Source organism: Triturus cristatus, chromosome 5_2, assembly GCF_964204655.1.
Source record: "Triturus cristatus chromosome 5_2, aTriCri1.1, whole genome shotgun sequence".
Lineage (NCBI taxonomy): Eukaryota > Metazoa > Chordata > Amphibia > Caudata > Salamandridae > Triturus > Triturus cristatus.
Genome location: NC_140588.1, coordinates 396,072,371 through 396,093,813, shown reverse-complemented (window position 1 = coordinate 396,093,813; position 21,443 = coordinate 396,072,371). Strand labels below are relative to the sequence as shown.

The following is a 21,443-nucleotide window of genomic DNA, read 5'->3' as shown; positions in this document are numbered from 1 at the left end:
GTCTCTCGAGTCTTCATATTAACTGGACTAAATACGACCTTTTCCCACTTAATGATAGCTCCACTCCTGTGGAACTGGACTATCCTTTGGCTTGGGTTAAGGTATCTGGCTATCCACCAACACAGGCATAAGGCTCAAGTACTCCAGCACAACTATGGCCCAGCCATTGACAGACTTTCCTCACAAATAGAACATTGGATCAAGCTTCCCTTATCTATGGCGGGCCGTACAGCAATAATTAAAATGGTTGTCCTTCCTTGATTTTTGTATCTTTTTTTTAGCATTCCCATTCAACTCACATCGCAGTTTTTTCACCTCCCTTCGCAGCCTCCTACTCAGGCTTATTTGGGCCGGCCGCAAACCCAGCATCCGATGGGATACTTTAACACTATCCTACTACCGTGGTGGCCTCGGGGTCCCAAATTTCCATCTGTACTATCTTGCTACCCAATGCCAATATACTTACCATTTGTATGACCCAGATTTTCGAGTCCCCTATCTCCGACCTGAGAGAGATCGACTCGGTAACATACCATTCCCATCTGTCCTGCCAAAAAGCATTCCTTTTGATGCTGCAGATGTCCACACCGTATCCACCACTTGCTAGGTATGGAGGAAGCTTCTCTGGCTCTTGGGCGGAGGCCTTCTGTATTCTCCAGCTCTTAAATTGGCAGACAACCCCCGGCTTCCCCTCATGAAAGAGAACATTGTCAAGTGCACCCTACTGCAACATGGCATATGTCCTTTCGGAGATATGTTCCCGAACAGCCATATTCTTGCAGACATCGACGACACCCATTTCCATGATGCCTCATACGTGAAAGATGTCATTCTATAGTGATTCCACAGCACATTGTGTTCACGCATCCCCACGTTTTCCCTTTACCCGGAGGATTTTCCCCCACTGACACAGATGAGGACAGGCTTGTCTCCAGACTATACACTGCATGTATATCCATAAAACCTGACTCCACCAAACGAGTAAGAGATGCTTGGGGCGATGATCTGGGGTGTCTATTGACCGATAAAGAATGGTCTTAATGCTGTTCTCAAGCAAAGCTCTTCGTTGTTTATCACAGGCACAAACTTCTACACTTCAAGTTGCTTTGCAGTGCTTACGTAACCCCCACCAACACTGCACTCCACAAATTGCCCCAAGTGCCATGCCCCAGGCACCAAATTTTTACTCTTAACCTGGATAGGCTCATATATTGGCTATTACTGATGCTCCATATTCTCCCTCCTGTCCATGATGATTGATGCCACCATCATGCCAGTCCCTGTGATGGCCCTGCTAGGATACACACATGACAGACCTAAATCTGTATGCAGATTTGGTTCTATTGCGCTCCTTCTTGCAAAACATGAATTAGCATTACACTGGGGCAACGGGAGGGTCCCAACATAGTTGGCATGGTTACACAGTATGTCACATTTCGACAGGATTAGTGCAGTCTATATACAGTTTCAGTCATGCACCTCAAGGCTTAAAGATGTCTGGCAGCCCCTGAGAGAATATTTGCTTTCCTTAGAATCCAATGAATCCAACTGAACTACCACCCACTATTTTCATGCAAACCTCTCCCTTAAGAACTATCTTTTATATTATGTCTAATACACCCTACCGATGTGTCACTTTATAACGCATTCTCTTCCTTGTTGTCATTATCTCCCTTATTGATATTGTTTCAATATTACTAACCAATGTGTATAATTTGCTCTACCATGCCGACATCTTGTATCTTGCATACTGTACAGCATTTTCTTTTTCTTATTGCTTTCCTAATTTAGCATGTCCTGTTTTATCATTATCAAATTTAATAAATACATTTTTAAAAACTCCATCCGGGTTAGGTGATTTGCCCATTAGGCACTTATTAATTGCCATGAAGATGTGGTTGATAGTAAGAGATTCACTTAGAAAAGCAGCAGCTGCTTTGTCAAAAGGATCTTCTCCAAGTCGGTACAATATCCTCTAGGGCCCTAGGAGATTAATCAAATATACTGGTGAAATGCTCAACCCAGGTCCGTGATGCTATAGACGATTCAGTCTGCAGCCACCAGGAGGTTTAGAATCTTCCAGAAAAGTGCTGAGTCTTTGCACTGCCCAGCATCTTCCACATCTGCCCATGTTTCACCTCTGATCTCAGCTTTCCTTAGGGCTAAAACCTCCTTATAAGCCCTGCACACATTGACTACATCAGATTTAGAGTGTGCAATGGACTAGATTTAGAGGCCTTACTAATCAACATCATAAGAGAAACTGATTTCCATATCGAATTATACGCTTCAGTATTTGGCCTGTGGTGTTCTTCTAGGGAAGAGGCCACTGCAATGGCATCCCTATTCCCACTGAATATAGAACTCAGGAATTCTGCTCTGCTGACTGTTTCCCACCTAATTCTAAGACCTTTATTCCTGTAAGAATCAATTGTCACATATTCTTTCAAATTACTTCCCAATGCAAATCTTATTTTCAATAATAAAGGGAGGGGGTTGTGATCATTGACACAGCTGGCCCTCACTTCAAAATCGCTTAACAATGGGACAAGGTCCTGGGATAGCAAAATAGCCTTATAGCCAACTACCGAGGACTATATCGGTTGTTAAAGGCCCTGAACCTGAGCTATAGGCCCAAGCCACAAGTGAGGGCCTATAACGAGGGAGACCGCCTTTAACCATGGTATAGCCCGTGGCAGAAGTGCTATAAGGCTATTAGAGCAGTCCGCCCACTAAGGGTAGAATGTTCTAAATTAAAACGGGTGAGAGATAAAGACAAACACTGAAATGCTGGAGCCCCAGGCTTATGCCAGCCGTTATAGGCCTGGAGCCACTCCATTATTTTCAATGGTACTCTCAACAATTCCAATGTTCTAATAAAAAATCAATGTTATTGCAAGTTCCTGATCCCTTAGAGGCGTGATAACACCTGGAGTCCCACAGTTGTGGGCGAACACCAAATTATTTGTCATTCTAACCATATTCGAGGCCGCACCATTGGTAACATTCCTAAAATGAGTCAACCCCTACCACTCCAAATCTTGATAGCCACAGATCCTGGCATCTGCAGCTTTACACTCCCATAAGTTGAAATCCTCTGCCCACAGGATGAACACTTCCTCTTATGTTTAGACATAAAGTCCATCAAGCACGCCTTGAGATTATCTACCACTTGTGAGACGGAAACATCAAACAAATTGTAACAGTAATTAATCAAAACTAGGTCAAACATATCTGAGCATTTAAACAATAACATTTGGTAATATGAAGAAGAGGCAAATTCTAAAATGATAAAAAATAATCATTCAAATGGCATTGGTCCAGAGCGCACAACTCCGGGTATCAAATGATATCAAAGCTGGAGACAAAACTGATCCAGTAAGGGGTGGATATTTGGGAATGATAACCTGCAATGTTGCACAAATTTAGTTTAACACCAGGTTGAAGACCCTTTTGAGAAGTTGCAGACACACAGTTGAAATGTGAAGATTTTGGGTTAGAGTCTGAGCCCAGAGTGATAGTCATAATTGTTACAAAATAGGTTTGTAACAGCCCAAGTTTCTTGGAATATCATACAAATCAATACATGATAGCCACTCTATCAAGTTCATCTCAGATTTTAACCTAGCAATGTTCCAACTAAAAATGTCCAAAGTAGAAGGCAAATTAAGCAACCCATAAGGCAAAGTGCTAGGCCTCTTCCCCACTGTTTCGAGATTATTAACTAACAGCACACATGCTGGTCAATCTCAACTACCCAGGCTCTCCAAGAAGAGAAATGTGTTTTGTGTGGCGATGGTGCTCTCATCTAAGTGGGCTGGCTCGCTACAAGGGAGAGCTTCTCTTGTATTGCCGGAAATGTGTGGAGGGCTGTAGAAATAACACAGAGACAAAGCCTCTATGAAGGAGTTAAGCTTTTGAGGGTATCTGCACTGTGCTATCTAATTAAGCAAAAAAAGTGGTCTATTGAAATTGATGGCAAAACAATCACTCTGCCTAAATTTGCATAAGGGTCCCACCCAGGGCACTCTTCTAGCAAGCAAACTTTCATTGGCATCATTCATGTTGAAATGTACATTCTGAGATAGCCAAAACACAACTTTATGCTCCAGCTGAACCCAGCTTTCCAAGTGTCGAACAGACAAAACTGGTACATTTGACAACAATTCAAAGTAAGGGCAGGCTTCAGGTAGAAGACTTTGTTTAGGAAACTTGCATATGGTGACCTAGCTCTAGGACACCCCCGCGCCGCACGGCCACCAGCTGCTGCGTGCGTCTTCCCCGCCTTCTGCCTCGCTGCCTCGCTAGCCAAGCCTCCGCCGCGTGACCACGCCCCCTGCCTTCCAGCGGCGTGCTCCGTGACCGCCTGACCAGCCCCCTTCGTATTTGCTGTTCTGTATTGTGTTTTGTTGCCTATCTCCCTGTAACTTGTTTTTTGCCTTCTGTATTGCTTGCTTCGTTTGGCCCCTCCGTCCTCCCTCCCCGCTCCCCGCTTCCCGCCACAGCCGCTAACCCCGCCCCTTTTGCCTTCTGTACCCTCCCCGCTCCCGCCTCCCAGCTGCTCCGCCCCCCTGCGCACTTCGCCATATATGGCGACCGTGCGAACGCGCAGCGGTCACGCGCAGCGGGCGCGCCGATTGTGCGCCAAAGGCGCGCCAAAGGCAAGCCCATCCGCGCCTGGACCGCGCCCAGTGCCAGGACCCCTGGACCCCACCGACGGAAGACGACCCGACAGTCCTACGACGCCGCAACACTCATCGCACTCAACACCGGCGGGACCCAGGGATGCTACCGAGCGACTCCGAAGCACACCCACGGACCCTTCAGCTGCCACGCCTGCAAGTTCACCTGCATCCGGACCTGCCCGGCACCAGCACCTGCCAAGCAGAACACCAGCAGCAAACACCTCAAGTGCATCCTGCTCAACACCCGCTCCGTCCACAGACACGCCACCGAACTCTGGAACCTCCTAGACGCCACAGCCCCTGACGTTGCCTTCATCACGGAGACCTGGATGAACGCCTCTTCAGCGCCCGACATCGCCATCGCCATCCCAGAGGGCTACAAGATCACCCGGAGGGACCGCACCGCCAACCAGATGGGAGGAGGCATCGCCATCATCCACAGGAACACCATCCGAATCACGACTAGCACCGACAACACCCTAACCACCGCCGAACACCTGCACTTCCAGATCCACACCGACCCGAAGACCACCCTCAGAGGCACCCTGATCTACCGACCCCCGGGACCACGCACTCAATTCAGCGAGGACATCGCCGACTTCGTCAGCCCGCATGCCCTCCCCTCCGCCGACTACATCCTCCTGGGGGACCTCAACTTCCACCTGGAGAACAACAACGACCGCAACACCAGCACCCTGCTCGACAACCTCGCCAACCTTGGGCTGAAGCAACTGGTGAGCACCCCCACCCACCTCGCCGAACACACACTCGACGCCGTCTTCTCATCCAGCAAAGACATCGCCTTCAGCCACGCCACAGAACTCCACTGGACGGACCACAGCTGCGTACACTTCACCTTCGAAAGAACGACGATCCACCACCACCAGCAACAGGTTGCCCGTAGAAGCTGGAACAAGATCACAGCCGACCAGCTCGCCGCTTCCCTGAGCCAGCACCCTCCTGCCAGCTCAGCGAACCCCAGCCAGGCCGCCGACAACCTCACGAAGTGGATCAGCAACTGCGCGGACGAACTCGCCCCGCTGAGGACCCCGCCCAGCAGACCCGGCAGCAAGAAAGCCCCGTGGTTCACCGACGAACTCAAGAGCTCCAAGAAGAACTGCCGAGCCCTCGAGAATGTCTGGAGAAAGGAACCTACACCGGACAACAAGACCACCCTCAAACTCGCCACCCGGAAGCACCACCAACTGATCCGCGCCGCCAAGAAAACTGCATTCAAGGACCGGCTGGACAACAACGCACACAACTGCAAGGAACTCTTCAACATCGTGAAAGAGCTCTCCAACCCCAACGCCGGAAACAACGACATCACCCCTTCGCAAGACCTCTGCAACTCCCTCGCCTCCTACTTCCACAACAAGGTCACGGACATACACAACAGCTTCAGCACCCAACCGACGCACGCCACGACCACAGCCACGCCGCCCACCGCCGCCCTCCGAGCCTGGACTCCGATCAGCACCGAAGACACCATCCGCATGATGAACTCCGTCCACTCCGGATCGCCGACCGACCCCTGCCCTCACCACATCTTCAACAAGGCCGACGCTGTCATCGCACCCCACCTGCGGGACATCATCAACACCTCCTTCGACACCGCCACCTTCCCCGAGAGCTGGAAGCACGCCAAACTCAGCGCTCTTCTCAAGAAACCTACAGCAGACCCCACCGAACTCAAGAATTACCGCCCAATCTCGCTCCTCCCGTTTCCAGCCAAAGTCATCGAGAAGACCGTCAACAAACAGCTGGCCGCCTTCCTCGAGATGAACGGATCCCTCGACCCCTCGCAGTCCGGCTTCCGAGCCAACCACAGCACCGAGACCACCCTCATCGCCGCCACCGACGACATCCGAGCCCTGATGGACAACGGAGAAACAGCGGCCCTCATCCTCCTAGACCTCTCCGCGGCCTTCGACACTGTCTGCCACCGCACCCTAGTGCAACGCCTCAGCAACGTCGGAATCCAGGAGAAGGCACTGGAATGGATCGTCTCCTTCCTCGACGGAAGAACACAGAGAGTCCGCCTACCACCGTACAAGCCAGAAGCCACCGAAGTCATCTGCGGCGTCCCTCAAGGATCCTCGCTGAGCCCTACCCTCTTCAACGTCTACATGAGCCCCCTCGCGGCCATCGCACGCCAACACAACCTCAACATAATCTCCTACGCCGACGACACCCAGCTGATCCTCTCCCTGACCAACGACCCCACCGCCGCCAGAGCCAACCTGCACGAAGGGATGAAGGAGGTAGCCGAGTGGATGACGACCAGCCGCCTGAAACTGAACTCAGACAAGACGGAGGTCCTCATCCTGGGCTCCACGCCCACCGCCTGGGACGACTCCTGGTGGCCCCCCGCCCTGGGCACCGCACCCAAGCCGACTAACCACGCACGCAACCTGGGCTTCATCCTGGACTCCTCCCTCTCCATGACCAAGCAAGTTAACGCCGTCTCCTCGGCGTGCTTCAACATCCTGCGCATGCTACGGAAGATCTTCTGGTGGATCCCCACGGAGACCAGGAAGACCGTCACCCAGGCCCTCGTCACCAGCCGACTGGACTACGGCAACGCCCTCTACGCCGGAACCACCGCCAAGCTCCAGAAGAGATTCCAGCGGATCCAGAACGCCTCAGCCAGACTCATCCTCGACATCCCACGTAACAGCCACATCTCCGGACACCTGAGAGACCTGCATTGGCTCCCCGTCAACAAAAGAATCACCTTCCGTCTCCTCACCCACGCACACAAAGCCCTACACGATCAAGGCCCGAGCTACCTCAACAACCGAATCAACTTCTACGCTCCCAAACGCCACCTCCGATCTACCAGCCACGCCCTCGCCACCGTCCCACGCATCCGTAGAGCGACAACAGGAGGAAGGTCCTTCTCCTACCTGGCCGCCAAGACCTGGAACTCCCTCCCGACCGACCTGCGCCTGACCCAAGACCACCTCTCCTTCAGGAAGAAGCTCAAGACCTGGCTGTTCGAGCAGTAACGGCACCCCCCCCCTTAGCGCCTTGAGACCCTACGGGTATGTAGTGCGCTCTATAAATGTCTTTGATTGATTGATTGATGGAGAAATGTAGTCCCATTCCGGGGCGGGCTCAAATTTAGAGTCAACAATGTCCCTTCCACTGCCAGTGACCAAGTAACCAGACACGCTTGGGAATATGGCAGCCTTATCATGCTCTCTAGCAAAACCAGTCCTGGGTTCTGAGGGAAAAAAGCAGGTTACCAAAAGGAGCAGGATGAGAAGGACTCACATGATAGCCTGAATTAACAGCATTAGGGTCCGGTATCCTCACTAGCACATTATGTCCAGTTGCTGTAAAATAAACTCAGTTTCCTGACCCCTGCAGCATTAGATACATTTTCTCCAGTGTAGCAGATAATGGGAGTGTTAGACCTGGCACCATTGGTGTGGGTCTTCCTTCCATTTTTTGCCTTTGCCTCCTGTGTTTTGCTGTGTGTTGTACCCCATTTTTGCTGGTCTAGATGCTTTTGGGCACCTTGCCACTGCTGTTCAGTGACAAAGTGCAAGTGCTCCCTTTTGTAAATTGTGATATGGATTAGTGTTTCCATGATTGGCTATTTTATTTACTTGTCAGACCCTAGTAAAGTGCACTTTGTGTGCCCAGGGCCTGTAAATCAAATGCTGCTGGTGGGCTTACAGCCCTGGTCGTACCACCCACAAAAGCATCCTGTAAAATGTGACTCATGCCTGCCATTGCAGAGCCTGTGTGCAGTCTGGGACTGCCATGTCGACTTGGCAAGTGCGCACACTTGCCAGTCCCTAATCCTTCCCTTTTCTACATATTAGTCACCCGTAAGGTAAGCCCAGGGTACCACTGTGGGCAGGGTTCATTGTATGTGATAGGTAGGACATGCCCTGATGTGTGTGGCATGTCCTGATCGTGAAATACTGCCAATTACGTTTTTCACGATTGCACGGCTATCTCTTCCCATAGGAAAGAATAGGGAGTTTGTTTATAACATCTTATAAACATTACTGACCCTAGGAATACAATAGAAAAGTAAAGTTTAGTATGCCTGAACTCAGAATGTTAAAGTGCATCTTTTAGTGAGGGTGATTTTTATATTCTTGGTTGGAAAATACCACTATTAGAAAGTAGGTATTTTCTTGCATAACCATCTAATGTGCCTCTGCTAGGTTTGGGTATTGCATGTCTGGCTTTAGGATGAAAGGGGCTGGAGAGGGGCAGCGGCGCCAGAAGTCAGACGAGTCAGGGCTGGGCTGATTAGGCCTGGTCTGCATTTGGAGTGGTGGGAGGAGTAGCACCTTCACCTGAATAGGGCTGTGCCTGCCTTCCACAATGACGGCTCCTCCCCCTGTGGTGTGTCTGCAGCTAGGGCTCACACTGACAGAGGAGATTGTTGTGCACTTGCAAAGTGCCCCACAGAACTGGTTTTGGCTGGGTACAGACACTCTCTGCCTTAGGAGAACAAATAATTTTGGTGTATACAAAGAGGGGCCCAGACCCCAGACTTTTAGATCCCTTCTGGGAAATCAAGAGGAACCTTTGCCAAGGAGAAGAGCCAGATAAGCTGAGGAGGAATATTGCCCCTATGCTGTTTGCTGTCTGGGGTTGGCCTGCAATGGCTACTTGCTGCCAAGGAAAGCAGAAAAGGACTTTGCTGTTTGCTTTGAGACCTGCTTGAAGAAGAAGATCTCCAAGGGCTTGACACTGAGCTTGCCTCCTGTTCTGAAGTCTCCGGGACACAAAGATTTTATCCCTTCTGTCTCTCTGCACCTGGAACTGCTGTTTCAGCTGCAACAGAAGGAAATTGCAACACCGACGCTGGCGAGCGATGCCGTATCCTGCACCGAAGCAGTGGGCACTGCGCGTGAAGAGCACGACACACTGCCGCAGCTTGCACCGTAGGCCAGACGCCTGCTGACGCTGCACTACACCAACTCCGAAGCCATCAACGAGGTCACTGCCTGCACCGGAGCCGAGGACACCACTCGTGACGCCCACAACGCACCTTTCCCGACTCGCACCGCAGCCCTGACTTCACCGACGCAGTGCTTCCTCAACGTGGAGCCGATCCTCGACATGGGTGACACCTTAATCCATTGACATCGTACTGTTGTTAAGAGCCAACGCTTCGCGGCCATTCGTGACATCACCTCCCTGACACAGTAAGGACCGGACGTCTCCCCTGCGCTGCAGCAAGAAACAGAGGCATTACCTCCCCTGGGGTCATAAGGAACCGACGCCGCAGGTGCCAATGAAGCATCACCTCCCCGACACCGTGCACCGTCTTTGCTTTCATCAATTCCAAGGTACTGTTCTTTGTGGGTCTACTTGACTCTGGGCCTGAAGTTGCGCACCTCGCGGTCGGCGGCATTTGTCGGGATTTTCATCTGTCACGACGTCGTAATAACTCCAGGTGGAGTTATTTGTTACTAGAAGCTTGATTTGAGTGAATAATCTATTGTTAAAGATATTTTTGATACTGTATTGTGGACTTTTGTAGTTTGGTCTTGCTTTGGTTTAGATAAAGATTACTTATTTTTCTAAACTGGTGTGGTGTCCATTTGTAGTGTTTTCACTGTGTTACTGTATGTGTTCACAAATGCTTTACACACTGCATCTGTGATAAGCCTGTCTGCTCATGCCAAGCTACCAAGGGGGTGAGCAGGGGTTAGTTTAGAAGTGTACCCCCTTACCCTGACTAGAGGCAAGGGTCCCTATTTGGAAAAAAGTGCCTACCTCTGCCAACTAGAGACCCCCATTTCTAACAGGGAGCAAGAGCACTTTACACGTGGAACAGACTTTGGAACAAAATTTGTTCTGCTGCAATTCCTTTGGAATGGGAAGCCTGAATTGCTCTGAGCAAGTATTTACATCCATAGCCTGAGATTTCGGAGTACGAGCTGCCTTCTTTTTGCATTTGGCCACTGCTTCAGTTGTTGGAAATTCTGAGGAGCCATGAGCAATGATCAACTGGCAGCTCTGTTCAATGTCTGCTGTGTACACAGTGATATCAGTGGTATTAAAATAAAGAGGGGGTATGGCAGGAGAGGTGTTGCAATCAACAGAGAACCTCCTTTACGCCAGCTCAATTTATTTAGAATTCATCCCAACTGCCTGTGCTAAAAAGGTGTGAGTTGGGGGTTCCCTTGATGCCAGTGGCTGGTACACCTGAAGTGGCTAAGGTTTTGCGTTTGCCCGCGGCCAAATTAAAAGGAGAATTAGCACAAAGGGTGAAAGAGATGGGGCACAGGCCAGCCTTGTCCAGGTCTAGCAGGCACGGATAAACCCAGTCTTGGCCTTGCCTTGGCCTGGTCGCATCATGCGTGCGTCCTGCGCTGCGGTCTGAGAGCACATTTAAGTATCACCTCTTCCAGTCTCCAAGGCCTACGCGAGCATGGAGTTTGCAGTCTTGACCCCCAGCAGTGCAAAGGCATTGTAATACACATCCAGTGCTGCGGTATGAGAGTTAAAGTATCCCCTCTGAGTTTGTAGTTCTCATCCCCTGCAGCGCAAGGTTATGTGAACTGTAGCGAATTTTGTGCATCGAGTACAAAAAGTAAATTTTTTGATTCCTATATAGAGAATAATACAAAATTACTACTTAGAAATGGCTAAATGTTATGTACCATGAGTCCAGTATCTTAAATAGCAATTTCTTAGTCTTCATTATTTAAGAATACTATGGCTCAGGAACAAAGAATACATTTCATAAAACATGTTGCAACATGTGCACCAACTTTTCCTTTCTTCAGCTCATCATACCCAAAGTTCTAGAGATGCCAGAGTTTATTTCCCTAAACATTCAGTGGGCTAAGAATCTTGATCGCAATCCACGTCTTTCTTCTTCTCTGTAAAAATCGAGAGGCGTATTTATTTTCTTTCTGGAATACACAGACCTACTTAAGGCTTTCAAAGCAGCAAACAGTAAAGACTGGATTACTTGGCAAGGAAATTCTTTTCCCACAATTGTGCAAAATCTACAGCTGAAAGAAGGAAAACATTATTGTGCCCTGCTCTTTGATGTCTTTACATTTGATTCGACCTTTTTTATCCGTGTTTCTTTAAGGTCACTTATAAAAATAAGACTACAATATATGCACATGAGGCTATTACAGAAATTCTTGAATGGTTGCAGAGAGAAAGAAATGGGCATATTAAGATCTTCTAACTCATGACTTATCAGTTGATATATTTTTTTCTACACTATTATCAAGTCATAACTTCTTTCTTCTCCATGTGATCTCACCACCCTCAAGTATGTTATTTATATTGGTATATTATTATTGTTATTTGTTTAATCTATTTGTCCATTTTGTGTTCTCTTCCTGCTAGTTCTAAAGCCCCCATTGTTGGGCAGCTGAATTAGGCACATGTCCTGCTCCCAGTCAGTTGATTAAAGATCTAGGCATCTGGTTGGATGGCAGGTTCCCTACCTAGATATAAGTACTATCAGCTGGCAGGGTGGTGGGCAACTAAATCTTGGGACTTTGAGGGACTGAATTCTAAGTTTGATTTTGTATCCAGAAGAGGTGTATTGAATCAGGAGGTGTCTTTCTGGTATTCGGCTATTCTTGAGCCAGAAAGGATATCAGAATCGGAACTTCATACTCTCTGGGGTAATGTTATTAGTATTGATTCAAACAACTTGATGAAATTATGGGGAGATTCTTACGTTATGTTACATGCGGTGGTAAAATCGGCTCTTCTTAAAAGAAACCATTTATACACTACTTATAGAGTATATTTATCCCCAAAAAAGCTAACTAAGATTACAGGTTTACATTATCAGTGTCCAAGATGTAAATTACCATCGGCAGATGACTATCATATGTTCATGAGTTGCCCTGAAATAGGAGCTTTTTGGGCAAAGGTACAAACCTTTCTAGCTGAGGTACTTGATAAACAGATCGAAATTACCACAGGTTTGATTATGTTCGGATTACATATTGATTACCATCTTAACGATCCGGGATCTAAACTTATTTTTTATGTTATTATTCTGGCAAGACGTGAGATATGTAGAGCATGGAAAAACATAAATGCCCCTACTTTTTCAGATTGCTTGAAACATATAATTTATACTTGTGAATCTGATATGGCATGTGACTGTAATAGTTATGGTAATGTTTGGGCACCCTTGGTTGCATGGCGGAACAGATAGGGAATATTCCAATGATTTCACCTGGGCACTACATGGCTGGTCCCTTCAATTCGATGTTGGTTTATATCACGTCGCGAAGAGAAGTGGACTGTAGAAGTAGTGATGGCTTGAGGGATTGAGCCTTTCCTTTTCTCCATATCGGTCTTAAACACCAGGGTCGGGATAGGTTGACCATGGAGGAGAGGTTATGGCCGCCCATCAAGATCGCCCTTATTTCTTGGTATATGAGGAATAAAAAAAAAATAAAAAAATAAAAAAAAAGGAGCGGCTCACCTCTTTTGCCAAGTAATACCTCAGTCTCCTAACATCGATGTCAGTTCACTGGCTTCCTGTGCTCCAGCGTACCAAATACAAGTCCCTATGCTATGTATGCAAAGCCATGTATAAGGCTGGCCCTTTATACATATTCTCTTTCATCCATCTCCACACTCTCAAACGGGAAATACATTCAAGCAAAGCCTATCTGGCCACCCTACCCAAAATTAGGTTGGTAAGGCAAAGAGATTGTTCATTTGCTTTCTTGGGATCGAAATGATGGAATGCCTTACCTCAGAAGACGAGACTATGCAACTTCTGGGCTCTGTTTCGAAAGTTAGTGAGGACACGGCTTCTTGGCTCTCTTTGGTACTTGATTCGCTAGGGCTGGGAAACGCCATCGGGGTAGCTATTTGCTTTAGAATCTTTTTTGATTTGATTTCATTTTCAGGCTGATTCACACATCCATTTATGCATGGCATTTACGTTCTATTCACCTTTCTCTCTCTTCTAAGTAGTGGCTCTTTTCATAGTGCAATTATCCTCGCTTCATTAGCTTTATTCTTTCTTATGAGTAGATTATCTACGTTTAAAATTTTATTTCTCATGATACTCAGAGTAATTTCATTAAATGGTTTTAGGTTACCCTATCAAGGGGCAAAACGTTTTGTCGCACTTATCCTAACTAAAACCTGGTGTTGCACTACTCAAGAAACTAATTTAATGAAGTCAGATGCTAAAACTTAAACAAAGTTGGTTGGGAGATGTTTTCTTTTCACCAGGTTCGGAGAAAAACCATGATGTAATAATTTTAAGCAATAAAGCTCCAGATAATAAAGTGCTCTCACAAATTTCTGACACATGGGTGTTAGCAAAAGTAGCCATTAATAATATACCATTGTCGATTTGTAATGGTTATGCTCCAGAGCAATACATCTGTGAAATGTTGCCATCTGCAATTCAAAGTCTCTCCAGGGTCCGGGAATATCACTAGTGCAAACTCAGACAACTCAGAAAACCTACTCCCCTCAGTCAGGCTGAAGCCTGTCCTAATACCTCAGCACCCCTACCACGTTCATCCCCTTGCCACCAGCCATCCCACCGACGATTACTACCACTTCTGAGCAGGAGGAAAATGTCAATGTTGATTCTGGAATTGGGAAATATTTCCTGTAAAAGGACCAGGTATTTCCGGGTCTGTGAAGTTGTTCACTATTGCAGGGAAAAAACTTGTGATTGCCAGAATTTGATGCGGGGATACTGGTATCACTGGATCAATCCAGAAATCTTGCAACTTTAGAATAAATATGTTACTGTACATGAGTTGGGTTGTGGTTGCCAGACACGTTGTGTTAGGCTGCTCCGTTTCAGGATGTCATTGCTCTAGCCTGTTTCGTCTTTGGAGTAAGGAGTTACTAGTGGAGTCCAGGAGGAAGGTGTAAACATAAATACATCCATAGTCAAGACTTCAATTAGAGAATTCTACACAGTATGGACGTTTTTGTGAGTGACCCATTAACCCCAATTTGGTATTATAAGTAGTGTGCAAAATGTTGAAATGACACTGGTTTTTTTCCAGCACAAATTTCATCAGGTAATACCTGTTGAATTATTAGTTGGAAAAAGCCACATAATTCCAACTGATGTAGGATGGAAAGGAGGGTGGAGGGGCAATAGATATTACTGGTGTATCCCTTATTCTAACCTACTGAACTTGGAATGAGGAAGCCGAAAATACCACTTCGGAGAAAAGAGGTCCCTATATTGTTGATATATCCCCGGATGGAATTTCCTGTGACTGTTTTCACCTAACAGGAAATGACAGTCCTGATTGTCCCCAGGTGGTAACATGAGCAATGTGAAATAAATGTATATGTATATATATATAACATTGGTGGCAGTAGCACCAGTGTAGTTATAATTTAGTCAGGGTTTCCATACGAAAGGCATTTTTTGTTTTCTTTAGAACTTTGCGAAGTTGAGAGATACTACAAGAAACTTGGATCCACTTTGGGTCATTCATGGCATCTTTTGTTCAGACCTGCCAAGTGGGGGACAAGAAAAAGGGGAGATTCTTAAAGTTTTGTTTCAAAATGTAATTCCCAGTAGATTCTCTGCTCATTGATAGAGAAAAAAATGGCTTCAATGAATTACACCAAATTTTGAGTGGTAGAAATGTACTTAGGCAAATGACTTTGTTTGGTTTGGTGTAAATCTTTTCAGCACGTTTTTGAGAAACATAATGCATTAGACCCGTTTGATCAGCTCTGAAAGAATGTGCATACCTTGTGGATGTATTGCCTGGGGATTCCTCGAAGCCTACAATAGTAATAGAGATGTTCCCATCCAGTCAGAAGCTCATCCAAGGCATCTTGTTGTGGACAGTATCCGATGAGGGTTCCTTCCTTACATGCATCCAGTATGTCTCGTTCATATCTATTTGACAACAAAATACAATAATTATTTATGATTGTTTGAATCTAACAGTTTCAAAAAGAATTAGACATCAGTGACACTTCAATTTGCATGTTTTCACTATACGCCTTTGCATTTAAGTACAGGGGATACAAAATGAAAAATATACAAATGTAAATGATATAATCAAACTGAACCTCTACATCATAATTTAACTCTTTCAGAAAATGTCATAATAGTTAAGCAAATTTGCTATACGGAAGTCAGAACCCCATTTTATACCTGTCCCCACAACTTTATACTATGTGCAGTGCACATTATTGAAGACCGACTGAAATTACGTAATAACTTCTTGTTGTAATGAACAAATAGAAGTTTTTGCAAACCGTTTACTTTCCTATTTTGTGTATCAAAATATGGTAATAGAGGTGTATGGAGCATTTATATTGATTTTAGAGTATTGACTTTTCAAAGTGTTCTACTTGATTTTCCATCATTAGGAAATTGCAAGAAGAGTCTGCCATTTCCGGTTTGCTATTGCACAGTGAAGTAGTGAGGGACAGCATTACCTAGGCAATCATACAGAATAACAGCCTACATATCCACATTCCCCAAATGAATAGCAAGGGGAACTTCTACTATTCATTGTGCACCTGTGCTGTGTTCAATTCTCTATAGAAGTTCTACTGCAACTTTATGTCTGTGCACTCGCACCTCATATGTGTCACTCGGCTTGATTTCCTCCATGTAATTTTGGTCTTTCTGAAGTTCTTTCCAGACAGTGGAAAACTAGCTTTATATATTTTGACATCATCTTTGAAAACAATATTTCATATTTGAATTTTACTGCATGAACTCATGAGTAAACCTCTCCAATTCTTGTCTTCAGACTTTAGATATATTTGTGGACTTGTAGAGCACATATATACCCGCTAGAGGGTCCTATCAGTGAGGGATGTCTGCTACTCTACAAACAGGGGATATTTTGAGAACAACAAGGTATTAGCTGTTTTTTAAATTCTAAGTCGTTGTTGTGAGTATGAAACATAGAGAGTTGCAACATTTATAAGCATGATTAAAAAAGGAATCACCCCCAATGGACCTTACATGTATTTAGGATGGGCAGGAGTCTGGCTGTATTGAGATTGTGAGTTATAACAGAGAAATAGATAAAAAAAATACTTTAAGTAAAAAAACTGATGTCGATGACAGCGTTGTACAAAGATCATTTAGACAGAGGAAAGCCATTGAGTTTGGGAGGTAACCAGAGGAAAAAAGGTACTTAACTCAGTACTGATATTTGAGGAGGATACCTAATTGTCAAGCAGATTCCTCACCTTATAAATAAACAGCTCTTAGGACTGATCAGGAACCTTTCTCCACCAATAGTTCTCATGAATTTCCAGGTGGAGTCATGCTGTTTAAGGCCCAACACCTTCCAGCAGATTTGATGACATCGGACTATATAAATCCCTAATTGGTGCACTGGTGTCAGTTCCTGGTACTTTTTTCACACCCCATCAAGGCATGTGGAGAGGAACCGAAAAAGCATCAACAACTGTGATAATAACAACAGATAACATGTTTGCAAATCTTGGTTCTTATTATGCTCTAATGCAACAAGGGAGGATGGAGGTCAGTGAAGAATCTGTAGGAACATTATGGGTCCGGCAGCAATACCATTTCTAAGGACAATCAACTTTCTTATGATGGATACATCTTCATAAAGGCTTCTCCTATTAAGCATGAATCCTAAAGTAAGACCTTCCTGTGAGGTGAGATTGAGTAGTGCCAATTGATCAAGGAGTTCACACAACACAACTCTGGCAAAGTTCCAGTACATGTGTGTTTGAGCTGTGAGGCAGTAATGTATCGCAAACATATGCAAGGCCCCAGGACTCCTCTTATGAGAGCTGTGGAAACAGCCATGGCCCTAGTGCAGTGGTTGCTAATGTCCTCAGGAGCACCTTTCTTTGCTAAGGTGAAGCACATCTCACCAAACACAACATGGTGTATTTGGCCACTGCCTTTACTTTCTTGGATCAAGTACTCTTCAGAAAGAGCTAATCATCCAATCTGTACTCTCAAGTGTGGCTGAGGTAGTAGGATTCTGTACATTTGGGGTACAGTCTATGCATCTTCCAGGGTGAGGAGGATGCAAGAAACATGGAAGAGCAGCAGGTAAGCCCCTATGAAATCTAGATACCACTTTCGATAGGAAGGATGAGCAGGTACAGAAGAACAATGTACCTAGGTATAAAACCAGGAAAGGCAGGTGAACTAAGAGGGCCTGAAGTGCTCTAGCCCTCTGGGCCACTAATAGTACTATCTTCAGAGGGAGAGTACTAATTGGGAAACCATGAATTGGTTCAAATGGGGACAACAATAGGAAAGTCAATACAGCATTCAAATCCCACTGAGGATCAATGAGCAAAGTGGGATAAACAAGTAGGATGCTATGAAGCCCAGGAGGAGTAAGATGTGCAGTCCAAACACTCCAAAGATATGAGTAGGGATTTATCCCTGGTTCAAAATGTGTCAATGTTGATGTTGTTTCATCCTTCAAAGAATGAACAGGCCAATATCAGGAAAAAGGATTTAGGAGACCCGATAACTGAATTAAATGGAGTGCCAAACTTTCCCAAAATAGGAATGGATTAATGCAGGTGGGCACTGAATCACTGTGAGTTACTGTAAGCACAGTCTGAAACTGACACAAATGGTCCTTCTTTACCCTACTTTGATACCTTATACATTTAACAAATCCAAGCAAAGCTATCAAGAAGGGCATTTAACTGTCAACAATTTTTTTCCCAGTATCCAAATACCCAGGACTGAAGGTCAGTTGAGGATGCAGCAGTGGGATTTTCAACCAAGTATATTATAAAATGAATATCAGGAAAATGTCTTCCTACGTTTTCATCCTTATTCTAGTTTTCAGGAAATACACCACCTTAATTTTAAGGTAGAAAGGTGAAAAGCAAAAGATTACACAAAGGCCATCACTGCAGAAGTTGCAGAAGGCCTAAGAGAGTATAATAACTGGGGAAGGAATAGTACCCACGTGGATTATTTGTACATTATCATAATCTCAGTTTGATCTCAAACACCCTTTTGTGGATGATTTCACATTTTTCGTCCACCCCAGAATGAGGAGCTTAATGTTATGGTTTATATATGCAGTTAATGTATCTGTGTGCTTATTTGTAAAATGTAAATCGTAAATTTCAGACCTAACAGTTTACGTGTTTTCTGCTTTGCCTAGAAAATCAACTAATGTCTTCAGAGAAAGAGTGCTGGTGAGAAATACAATATAAACATGAAGTACAGCATTTGTCTGCTTTTAATTTGAAATCGTTTAAACTGTTTTACATATGAGTGAGTGACCTGAAACATGGAAAGCTACAATATTTCATACGAATAAATACCTGAACTTAAAAGAAAGTGTTGGAGAATGCAAGATTGTGGTCTCCTTTAGCTGGTTATCAATCTGGGCCTTTGCTTGTGGCGTCCGGCAGGGACAGTATCTCTGGGTTGCACTGACTCAACAATACCTCACTGGACATCAAACACACTCACAAGCAGGTCTAAAGTTTTAGCAACACTGGTGTTCACCTTGTGGCTGGAACATTGGATCCAAAGAAGAATACTTCCCAAAGATATCCAGTAAAATACATTTCTTTTGGCACACATTCTACTCCAGATGAGAGCAAGTGGAATATCTGCAGTGAAAAGGGCCCAGAAATGGAAATCACGTTTTAGGTCCCACATGTTGTTCCTTATTTTAGCTTTGAAACTCATTATGGAGGGTAATTGAAGGGATATTCCAACCTGTATTGTTATCTCCTGACCCAATATCTCCTGCTTAGCTTTAAATTAGGGCCTAAAAAAAGCATCTCAACTCATGGAGATCACCATCTGAAGAATGTGTTCACCCCTGCTGGGTACGAGCATGCACCGAAACATGTTGACACCAAAATATAAACAGTTTGTTACTAATTGTTCATGGGTTTAACTGTGTGGAAGACAGGCCACTTAAAATTCTTGAACATCTTACCCTAACAAATGTTTGTAGCATAAATAGAAGACAATACTTTTTAGATCTAGGCCTAACTTGTTAGATAGAGTAGGCTCAGATTGCAACAACATTGTGTAAAACATTACTTAGAAATGCAGACAAGGCTTCATTTTGATATTTTACTATCACTGTTAGACTCTAAAATAGTCACTTATAGGAAGCTTTCCAGTATAATGGAGCAAATCCGTCAATGAAGCACACCAAATGAAGTCAGCAAGACATTTTAGAGGTGACAGCACATATAAAGAAGATGGCAGCAAACTGTTCGAGATGCATGGAGTAGAATTAAGAGGCGGATCATTGGAGTATGGAAGAGACCATAGGAGTTTCCTTGGGGCGGAAAGGAACTGAAGACCACACATTCCTTCTAGAGTCAGACAGACAAGGAAGAAAGAGGAGCAGAAAGAGAAACACAGAACATCTATGAATATGATGGTAGCACTGAGCTAATTGACGACCTGCTGGGAGACCAAGAACCAGAGTATGTTAAATGAATGAGGCAAGGGTTCAGGTAAGCTCTGTTTTGAGCATGGAGAACTCAGCACATATCCATTCAGTGTGCATGAAGGAGCCGCTACAAACTATTTGGAATTGAGTGGTAAAGTTAAGGTTTACCTTGCTTAACTAACAGTACTACAAAAAAAATCTACTTTTTTGGCTCCTCTCAATCTCAGGGGCTATAACCTTTATTGAACCCAGGAGAGATCTGATAGAGATCCCTACGTTAGATAAAGAGTGGGGGCTCCGCTGGGAAGTTTCAATCAATGTTTCTTAAAGTTTGGAGTTTTTGATTTTTGGGGTACACCGATCACAGATGGTACAGCAAGACCATGCAGGAAGGCATGTGAATGATATTGATGGCATCTTATATCACTTACGCTACTCATGATAAATGTGAACGGCTGCAATCCTCACAATAAGAGCCATCAATGCTGAGCATACATGAGGGCAGAGGATCCTTGTTGGAGAAAATGGGGTCTCTGATTGGCAGTGGTTTGCACCCTGTCCTAGTAGGAACCCTCATTCTAGTCATGGTAAGGGAGTCACACAGCTAAGATAACCCCAGCTCACCCCCTTGGTAGCTTGGCACGAGCAGTCAGTCTTATCTCAGAGGCAATGTGTAAAGCGTTTGTACATACAGACACAGTAAGACAGTGAAAACGCTACAAAAGGAGTCCACACCAGTTTAGAAAAATAGCCAATATTTATCTAAAAAAACAAGACCAAAACGACAAAAATCAAACATATATAATTCAAGATATCACTTTTCAAAGTATAAGCAGGTTTAGTCCATAGAAATCAATGGATGCATTATTTTAGCACAATGTACCTTGGATGCGTCGAAAATCAAAGATGAAGCAGGCGCAGGGGAGGTGAGGTGCCGCAAAAGAAAAGCGATGTGTCGGTTACTTACTCCACAGGGGAGGTGATGCATCAGTTCCTTACTGCCAGGGAAGGTGATGCGCCGGTTCTTTACTGCTAGGCAGGGGAGGTGATGCATCGGTTCATTACTGTCAGGGGAGGTGATGCGTCAGTTTCTTACTGAAATGGGAGGGGATGTGTCAATATCCAGACTCGCAGCCTTGGTTCCCTTCTGCTGTGCACCGTCAATGAAGTATCAGCGTTGAGGGACGACACGTCAAAAGTTCAGATGCGCTGCGTCGATGTGACAGCAGCAAAAGTAGGCGCTGCATCGATTTTCCAGCCACAAAGCCAGCGCTGTGTCGATCCACAGCCGCTGACCTAGTGCTGCGTCGGAGCGGGTGTGACGGTCGGCGATGACCTAGTGCTCATGACTCATGATGTGGCGATTTTTCTGACACACTGAGAT

The 21,443-nt window shown here is 45.3% G+C and overlaps 1 protein-coding gene across 1 annotated transcript in view; it reads right to left on the bottom strand.

Annotated features, from left to right (window-relative positions):
- The window catches only part of ABCA13 (ATP binding cassette subfamily A member 13), a 2,655,493-nt gene that overhangs the window by 241,815 nt on the left and 2,392,235 nt on the right, over positions 1 to 21,443 (bottom strand). The window contains exon 51 of the mRNA XM_085606362.1: positions 15,405 to 15,555. Within this exon, the coding sequence (XP_085462488.1) occupies positions 15,405 to 15,555 (151 nt within the window). The remainder of the gene's footprint in view (positions 1 to 15,404; positions 15,556 to 21,443) is intronic.